Source organism: Chiloscyllium punctatum, chromosome 45 (assembly GCF_047496795.1).
Source record: "Chiloscyllium punctatum isolate Juve2018m chromosome 45, sChiPun1.3, whole genome shotgun sequence".
NCBI lineage: Eukaryota > Metazoa > Chordata > Chondrichthyes > Orectolobiformes > Hemiscylliidae > Chiloscyllium > Chiloscyllium punctatum.
In genome coordinates, this window is record NC_092783.1 from 52,810,217 (window position 1) to 52,820,592 (window position 10,376).

The 10,376-nt window shown below is 41.1% G+C and overlaps 1 protein-coding gene across 1 annotated transcript in view; it reads right to left on the reverse strand.

Annotated features, from left to right (window-relative positions):
• Positions 1 to 9,877, reverse strand: part of LOC140467117 (CMRF35-like molecule 5) — a 35,133-nt gene extending 25,256 nt beyond the window's left edge. The window contains exon 1 of the mRNA XM_072563183.1: positions 9,771 to 9,877. Within this exon, the coding sequence (XP_072419284.1) occupies positions 9,771 to 9,810 (40 nt within the window). The 5' untranslated portion in view covers positions 9,811 to 9,877. The remainder of the gene's footprint in view (positions 1 to 9,770) is intronic.
• Positions 9,878 to 10,376: the final 499 nt, after the last annotated feature.

Consider the following 10,376-nt stretch of genomic DNA (forward strand, 5'->3'; position numbering starts at 1 on the left):
GGCAGAAGATACAGAAGCCTGAACACATGCGCCAGCCAGTTTGGGAACAGCTTCTTCCTGGCCATTATTAAACTGGTGAATGGACTCTCTAGCCTCAAATCATGTTGATCTTGCAAATGTTGATCTCACCTAGTGCACACAATGTAACCTGAATGCTTCTGTCTAAGTCACTTTGATCTGTACATCCTTGCTTACTCTGATCCGCCTGTACTGCTTGTAAAAAAAAAGATTTTCACTGTACTTTGGTACACGTGATAATAAATCAATTAACCCTGTTTCCACAGATGTTGCTGCATGTACTGTGTTCACTCACAGGTAATGAATGGTGTAGAGTGCAGTCCCATTTCTTGTTTCTTTTACTGTACCCTGATGGCCTGTTTCGTTACCAGTAGTAGAAGATGATGCACTCGCGAGTGCGATGCACTAACAAGATGAGGCACCTGTGCTAACAGCAAGATACAGTTTAGTGCATGATAGCAATAGCTATAAGCTATTTCAACTATTTGGAATAATTCCAATAAGCATGATGTGGAGGGGCCAGTGTTGGATGGGGGTGGACAAAGTTCAAAATCACACAAGACCAGGTTATAGTCCAACAGGTTTATTTGAAAGCATTAGCTTTCGGAGCGCAGCTCCTTCATTGGGTAGTTGTGGAGCAGGATCATAAGACACAGAATTCATAGCAAAAGATTATAGTGTCACGCAACTGAAATGATATACTGAACAAAGGTCTAACAATCTAGGTTTGTTCAATTTATCATTTCAGTTGATGACACTGTAATATTTTGCTATGAATTCTGTGTCTTATGATCCTGCTCCAACACCACCTGATGAAGGAGCAGCGCTCTGAAAGCTAGTACTTCCAAATAAACCTGTTGGACTATAACCTGGATGTGTGATTTTTAACTTTGTTCAATAAGTGTTAGGAAACTGAAATGACAGTCAGACTACATTGCGATCTTAAGCACAACATTTCCATTCTGTATCCAAGAATGTGCAACATCATGAGATTGCATGGAGTTAACAACCTCACCCACTCAGAGTCATTACCTTGTACAACTGACCACTCTAGATTTTGTACATCTCTAAATAATGTCTCCTTAACCTTCACTTCTCAAAAGAAAACATCACTTGCTTCTCCAACTATAAACACTCATCATAGGAACCATTCCTATTAATCATTTCCACATCATCCCTGATGTTGTCACACCCTTCCTAAAGTGAGGAATCCAGAATTGGTCATGATGCTCCAGTTGTGACTAATTTAGTGTCTGTAAAAGGTTCACCACAGCTTATGTACTCTAGTACACTATGTATTTATTTATAAAGTTATACACTCCATTAATCACTTCCCCAAGCTTCCCTAACATAGACAACGATTTGTGCTTTGAGAACACCAGGTTCTCTGCCACCTATGGATTGTAGCCTTTAACTTACATTGCCTCTCCTCGTTTTTCTTACCAAAGCAAAGCACTTCACATTTTTCAATTTTTATATTTCATAACATACCTGTCTACCCATTCTGCCATATCATGTATGCTTTCTTGAAATTTTTTCCTATCCCCCACATGGCTCACAACGTTGCTAAGCCTTGTCGCATCTGTAAACGTTGAAAGTGTATCTTGGCAATCCCAGTCTGGATCGTTACCATGCATCAAGAAAAGCAGTCATCCTGTCGGTGACCAGTGGAGAGTTGCATCATGTGCCTTCCTCCAGTCTGAGAGATAACGGTTCACATTGTTGTGTTAGCCATCACCCAGCCATGTAATATACATGGCTGTCACACTGCCTCTCTTTCAGGTGAGAAGGTGTGTGGTAGCAGCACTGGAGACTTCAGGCAAAGAGAGGAGCAGAACGGAAGTCAACTGAAAGGAATGGAACTGACAGAATGGATGCAGATGTTTGTGGGAGAGAGGGAGAAGATATAGCTCTAGAATGAGTGAGTTGGTTCTGGGGAGGGAGCCAGGACAGATGAAGTTGTAAACTACTGCACCCAGAGAACTTGACTGGGATGTGGGGTCCAAACCATAGTTTAACTGATGGGAATTTGCAGTGTGTTTTTAGAGCAGTTTGTTCCTCCTGAGTCATCCTCAGATTCCCTGTTATTGTGTACAAGAAACACACAGTAAAGCTGCTTGTGTGGTTCAATACCACATCTATATCTACCTTTGAAACAGACTTCCTCTGACATTTGTTGCTATTTGAAGATTTGTTACAAAAGCAAGATATGACATGAAATGCACTTGGGCATCACAGAACAAGGTGAGTGCAAGGAAGTGCAAACTGTCGGGCTTTTAAAAACATCAGAGATCTGGATATTATCTTTTCCGAAGGCAGTTCGCTGGTACCAAAGGCTTGCTTCCTACTGATTCAATGGGTTCTGAACCTCTCCAGTGTGTATCTGCCGCCTCTGTCATGTGCTGATTGAAGGATCATGGAAGGCTTTGTTTGGAAGTTTGTGCACTTCCTCTAATACTTCACATCTTCAGTTTCCAAAGTTGCTGAACATATTAGTTGCTTTTTTGAAACAAGCCTTCTCCATTTTGGTTGGTCACAAACCAGGACATGGTTACGTTTGATTTCTTCAGGGAGCTTTGAAGACCATCTCCAAACCATTTCTTCTGTCCTTGTGGAAACATTTTGCCAAGGTAGACTTGTGAATGGAATAGTTGCTTTGGGAATCTGGTGTCCTGTTCATAAATGACATGTCCCAGAGCTGGGATTGAGAGGTTAGCACCTGGATACAGGGCAAGTTGGTGTGGTAAAGGGTGCTGCTGTTCGGGGTGAAAGAGTGAGATTACATCTGGATCTCAGTGCCATTTTCCTGTTGTCTTTACAATGCACATTGTAAAGTGGTGCAGTTTTGCACTTTTGTTTCTGTGGTCGCTGTACAGACCTCAGACTTTTATTTTAATAATTAAGTGATTATCAATAATTTTACTGTGGAAAAGGATATGGAGGGTGTAGAATGTAGGGAAGCAGATGGTGACACCTTGCAAAATGTCCATATTACAGAGGAGGAAGTGCTGGATGTCTTGAAACACATAAAGGTGGATAAATCCCCAGGATCTGATCAGGTGTACCCTAGAACTCTGTGGAAAGCTAGAGAGGTGATTGCTGGGCCTCTTGCTGAGATATTTGTATCATCGATAGACACAGGTGAGGTGCCAGAAGACAAGTGGTTGGCTAACGTGGTGCCAATGTTTAAGAAGGGTGGTAAGGACAAGCCAGAGAACTATAGACCAGTGAGCCTGGCGTTGGTGGTGGGCAAGTTGTTGGAGGGAATCCTGAGGGACAGGATGTACATGTATTTGGAAAGGCAAGGACTGATTCGGGGTAGTCAACATGGCTTTATGTGTGGGAAATCATGTCTCACAAATTTGATTGAGTTTTTTGAAAAAGTAACAAAGAGGATTGATGAGGGCAGAGCAGTAGATGTGATCTATATGGACTTCAGTAAGGAGTTTGACAAGGTTCCCCATGGGAGACTGGTTAGCAAGGTTAGATCTCACAGAATAAAAGAAGAATTAGCCATTCGGAGACAGAACTGGCTCAAAGGTAGAAGACAGAAGTTGGTAGTGGAGGGTTGTTTTTCAGTCTGGAGGCCTGTGACCAGTGGAGTGCCACAAGGATCGGTGCTAGGTCCACTACTTTTCATTATTTATATAAATGATTTGAATGTGAGCATAAGAGGTACAGTAAGTAAGTTTGAAGATGATCCCAAAATTGGAGGTGTAGTGGACAGCGAAGAGGGTTACCTCAGATTACAACAGGATCTGGACCAGATGGGCCAATGGGCTGATAAGTGGCAGATGGAGTTTATTTCAGATAAATATGAGGTGCTGCATTTTGGGAAAGCAAATCTTAGCAGGATTTATACACTTAATGGTAAGGTCCTCGGGAGTGTTGCTGAGCAAAGAGACCTTGGAGTGCAGGTTCATGCATCCTTGAAAATGGAGTCACGGGTAGATAAGATAATGAAGAAGGTGATTGGTATGCTTTTTTTTATTGGTCAGAGTATTGAGTACAGGAGTTGGGAGGTTATGTTGCGGCTGTACAGGACATTGGTTAGGCCACTGTTGGAATATTGTGTGCAATTCTGTTCTCCTTCCTATCGGAAAGATGTTGTGAAACTTGAAAGGGTTCAGAAAAGATTTACAAGGATGCTGCAGGGTTGGAGGATTTGAGCTCTGGGGAGAGGCTGAACAGGCTGGGGCTGTTTTCCCTGGAGCGTTGGAAGTTGAGGGATGACCTTATAGAGGTTTACAAAATCATGAGGGGCATGGATAGGGTAAATAGACAAAGTCTTTTCCCTGGGGTGGGGGAGCCCAGAACTAGAGGACATAGTTTTAAGGTGAGAGGGGAAAGATATAAAAGAGACCTAAGGGGCAACTTTCTCACACCAAGGGTGGTACATGTATGGAATGAGCTGCCAGAGGAAGTGGTGGAGGATGGTACAATTACAACATTTAAAAGACATTTGAATGGGTTTATGAATTGAAGGGCTTGGAGGGATTTGGGCTGGATGCTGGCAGGTGATACTAGATTGGGTTGGGATATCTGGTCAGCATGGACAGGTTGGACCGAAGTGTCTATCTCCATGCTGTACAACTCTATGACTCTATGACTCTATAAAAGTCCATCAGAAAATAATTTCAGTTTCCATATTAGAGGAGTTATTTATTCATTTTCTTTCAAATTATTTCTCAAGTTATTGCTGTTTTCTATTAGCTTAAATCCTTGAGAATATCTGTGTGTACTTTCACCAAACCTCAATGTTAAGGGTGCTTGAGCTGGTCCCAACTTAATTGAACATGGTTCTGCAGTGCCCAGAGTCTTTGAATCCAGTAGAATTAATCCCACTGACATTGAGTTGAAATTGCCAGGAATGATGACCTCAGGAAAATACACAAGGTACAAACAGCACACACTGAGTATCAGAGAATCCCTACAAGTCCACACCGACCCTCCGAAAGGCATCCCACCTAGACCCACCCCATCCTTGTACTCCTGCACTTCCCAATACTAATCCATCTGGCCTGCACATCCCTGGACACTATAGGGCAATTTAGCATGGCCAATCCATCTAAACTGCACATCTTTGGGTTGTGGGAGGAAACCGGAGCACCCAGAGGAAACCCATGCAGACAACGTGCAAACTCTACACAGACAGTCACCCGAGGCTGGAATCAAACCCGGGTCTGTGGTGCTGCGAGACAGCATTGTTAACCACTGAGCCACTGTGCTGATGAAGCTGACAAATGATTGAGCAGAGGCATAAAGGTCAGACAGTAGGTGGAAAGCACTGAAAGGCAGAAGTGAGGACTGCAGATGCTGGAAACCAGAGTTTAGATTAGAGTGGTGCTGGAAAAGCACAGCAGATCGGGCAGCATCTGAGGAGCAGGAAAATCGACGTTACGGGCAAAAGCCCTTCATCAAGAATGGAGGCAGGGAGCCTCCAGGGTAGAGAGTTTAGTGGGGAGGTGGAGGATGTGGGGGGTGGGGGGGGTGGGGGGGCGGGAGATGGTGAGGGATGGCAGAGCTGAGGAGAAGGTAGCAAAGAGTACAATAGGTTGGAACTGGGGTCAGGATTAGTTTCCTCATTTCCCCTCCCCCCACCTTACCCCTGTTCCAACCTTCCAGCTCAGCACTGTCCTCATGACCTGTCCTACCTGCCAATCTCCCTTCCCACCTATCTGCTCCACCCTCCACTCTGACCTATCACCTCCATCCCCACCCCTATTCACCTATTGTACTCTTTGCTACCTTCTCCCCAGCACCCCCCCACCCCCCCCCCCCCCCCCCCACCCCCCTTTAGTTCTCTCTCCACCCTGGAGGCTCCCTACCTCCATTCCTGATGAAGGGCTTTTGCCTGAAACATCGATTCTCCTGCTCCTTGGATGCTGCCTGATCTGCTGCACTTTTCCAGCACCACTCTAAGCTAAACTCTGGAAAACACTGATGCCAATGTTGCATGTAACTATTGTAGTGTGGAACGTATGAATATCTTGTACTTTATTGGGAAACATGATGTGGAGTGGCCAGTGTTGGACTGGGGTGGACTAAGTTAAAAATCACAGGTTATAGTTCAACAGGTTTATTTGGAAGTACGGTACAAACTTTCGGAGCGTCGCTCCTTCATCAGGAAGCAACCTGACAAAACACAGCACTCCTAAAGCTTGTACTTCCAAATAAACCTGTCAGACTAGAACCTGCTATTGCATGATTTTTAATTTAATTGGGGAAGGTGGATTGTCCAAGGAACCCTTCCCAGACTGAGTGACAAGGAGCTCCAAATAAAGATTGATTTGTGCAGCTGAACATAGGACTCAGACTTTTTTTAAAATCCATCTCCAACAATTGTTGTTGGGAACAGGTCTGCTAAAGACTATCTGGTCCCTAAATGGGGAAGAATGTTTGGTGCTACCGCCCTTCAGGTAGAGGACAAACCGTGTAGTTGATTCTGTCTGTAAGTTGTGGCACTGAAAGAACTAAGAGAGAGAAAGGAGTTGAGCTGTGTGTGGACAATCAATAGGCCCTAGTTCACCTGGGACAATAAAGTACCCCACTGTTGAATAGGGAGAAAACATTGACCAAACATTAGATAAGAAACAAATTGACCAAATGGCTAAAGCTAATTGGATCCCCAACAAATCCACCTCTTTTGAAAGAGTGTGCTTAACAAAGAAAGAGAAACAGAGAGGACAATGTCTTCATATTACTACTTCAAGCTCATGATGAATTAACAAAATGCTTGAATCATTTAAGGGGGAAACAACCGGTACCAAACAGAATGCCAGTTGGACCAATATTAGCAACTCCTGAACCAACGGGAATAATTAAAAGAGAAATTCTTTGGTCAGCAGATGTTTATCACAGCTGAGATGCATTGAGGTAAGCTCCCTCATTGTGACTGTATGCGATAGCTACTCGTTCTGGAATGTGAAAAATTGGATGTAAAACTAATTGTACATTCCACTCTCACTCTGAGAAAAGCAGCAAGTTAAAAGCTGAGATTGAAAGGAAGCAAAAGAAGTGTTCATAAGCTGTAGGAAAAAGATAAAGAGAGAGAAATAGAGATAAAAAAAAGATAGAGACAGATAGAGAAAGAGAGATAGAGAGAAAAAGAGAAGGTTAGAGAGTTAGAGAGAGAGACATTGAGATAGAGAGAGATCGAGATAGAAAGATAAAGAGATATAGAGATAGAGAGATTTAGAGATAAACAGAGAGAAAACAGCTTTTGTACTATGGTCCCTGAACCAAATATTAACTCTTTGATGTCTGGTTTGTGTCCATTTTCATTAATAGTTGTTAAAAATTGTCTTGTGTGTTTTTGCTCCATGGAGCTTGAGATCTGGGGATGCTATGACTATCAGTTCCCTAAAAGAAAGAAATGTTGATTTAGAATTTGTTTCTCAGTAGCTTGGTTAATAAAAGTACTTATTTGGAATTGTTTGAAGAAAGCTAATTGATGATGAAAGTAATCAAGTCAACTGGAATGGCTTATTTCCTCTTTCCTAAAATACTGTATACTTTGTGTTTTGTGCAGTTTGAGAAAGTGTGCTGTGTAAATACTTAATTTCAGAATCTTTGTAATTGAATTATCAAGTTTGGAATTTCATTTCCTGGCTGGAATGAACTTCCAAATATCATTCTAACCACAAGTGAATTTTTATTTCTGGAGTTTAAAATCACACAACACCAGGCTATTGTCCAACAGGTTTGCTTTTGGATAGCAAGATTTGCTCATATTAAATGTTAATTGATGTGAATTGTGCTCTTAAAAAACAGGGAAAATTGGAATTTTGAAAATTTAATTTTCTTCAGATGAAATTGTCTGACAATATGCTCTAAAATCTGAGAAATCTGATATTAAGGATTTGATAAATGTAAGATCTAACAAGGGCATTCTTCTGTTTAAGAAAGAACTATGACAAGTGGTTGTTTTTCCTGTCCAGGAGGAAGAGGAGCTGTCAACATAATTACTTCCAGGAGTTTTTGCCCCACCCTGTTAAATCAGCAGTAAACTATCAGTGCAGCTCAAAGAATTTATATCTTCTGGATGTAGGTTGGCTCGCTGAGCTGGAAGGTTCATTTTCAGATGTTTCGTCACCGTACTGGGTAACATCGTCAGTGAGCCTTCGGATGAAGCTTCATCTGGATGCCCATTGAAGATGTTACCTAGTATGGTGACGAAACATCTGAAACTGAACCTTCCAGCTCAGTGAGCAAACCTACATCCAGAACCTCAACCTGAGCAACAACTCTTCTCTAAACTTGCTAATTTATATTATCCATAAGTATATAATTTTTATTGACAGAGCTACTTGGACTAATGAACCTATTCTGTTCAAAGTGGGGAGGATGGATACTATTGTGTTTTTCAGATAATTAGAGATACAGAAGGTTTTTCCAACAGTTTTGAATGTCTGAACTTGGCTGCAGATTTTCAATGTTGCAACACAACAATAGTTGAGTCACCCTCAACCCACCAAGCCATTTACACTGAACTCACTTACACTGACATGAAATTACCAGGAATGATGGAGAAAGGACTATGATGGCACAATGGATCTGTGCACCACTCTTAAAAACAACAATTGCATCTTATATTTTCTGATGATAGTGATTTCCCAGCTGGTTTGTATGTTGGGCAGGGAAAGATATCAGTGCATGACTTCAGGTCAGCATTTTCTTTTAAGGAAGTAAGAATTCTATTTTTGGTTAAGTTCTTGAAATCTAAATGGGTTGGGTTGTTGATGTGAGGGAGTGGAGAATAGAGTAGTTGGAAATGGAACCAAACTGGAGTCCTCTCTTCGTTAGTGGTACTAAGTGTATCTCACAGGTACTGAACAGAAGCAAATGTGGCTTATTGATAGTTGAAAATGCATTTCACTATTCAAAAGATCAAATAAATCAATAATAATCACATATATAATGGCAGAACCAGCAACTGCTACAATCAATCAGTTGTAAGATTTTGACTTCTTCGTCTGTAACATGATGTTTGGTCAAGATGAGTACAAAGCTACTTAACTGGATTTATACAGAAGTTTTCCATCACTCCTTAAAGACAGGATTTTTTTCACATACCCCACTCCCTTGCCATATTTCACAGACAAGTTTGTTAAAAGAATGGAGGATAACATTTCCACATTAACCATCATTTAAAAATATTGCAGAATGATAGAACAAAATGTTCTCACTTTTCTGCATTGGTAGTTGTGAAGGTCAAAAGGAATGCAGTATTAAAGAAAATGTCATTTAATGATCATATCTAATCTGCATCAGCTCTAACCCAAAATTCATTGATGTTTCTCTGACTAAACTCTAAGCTGAAACTTTATAATCAATTCAACAAGTCAGCCAATATAAAGAGGTTTGAGCAATAGCAATCCAAGTCTGTGTTAAATTGCATAATTATAAATTCAGCACAAGCAGGAAACGAATCTGCTTGATCAGAAAATTCACCTCATCCTCATTTAAGATTCTAGTTTCACATCAACCAAAACAAAATAAGTAATAAAGCAGGAGATTTGAATTTTGGAAATAAGATTCCATTGTATTGTTCATGTCAAAATAGGGGATGCGTTAAGTCTTTTTCTCTATAGACAATTAAAGATGCTGAAAACATTCCCCTTCTTGAAAAGCAAAAAACTGCCCAAACCCTTACCAGTTGTCTCAATGTCAGAAGGTTATCAGCCAATCACATTTCCTGTCAGAATGAGCTTTCCATACTCCCAAAAATCCAAACACCATTACTGTCTTACCTGATAGGAAAACAATGGACAACAGAAAGGTGAAACCCATTATTTAAGTGTTTTGCAGCTCCACGATCCACACTCAGATCTTTGGTTCCTGGCCTTTACTGGCCAGGCTTTTGGAAGGTAGTCTCTAACCACTCATTTCCTTCCCTTTAACACTTGAGAGGTTGAATTTATCATATATGGGGACTGCAAGGACAGTTTTCAGTTATGTCATCCTGACACTTTCCAAACTGGTTTGGAAGAAGAATCACCAAACCCATTTATTGCATAACACTCTGATGCTATATAAAAGCCTAATTGTTTTGCTTCTTAGTGTTGCTTGAAGAATTAGATCAACTGTTCAATTGTTAGTGATAGAATGAATATTGAGAGCTATGTTATAATCGCACAACCACTACAATCTCTGTTAAATCATTTAAACTCTGCATTTCATTAAATGTGCTTTGTAATGTGTTTAACTTACTTCTCACATTTTTGTAGAATCTCTACAGTGTGGAAGCAGGCCATTAGGCCCATCAAATCTACACCAAACCTCTGAAGAGTTTCCCAGAAATTCTAAAAATTCAGAAGTAGAACTTCAATGCTCTGAAGATCTCGGTGGAAGGCTTT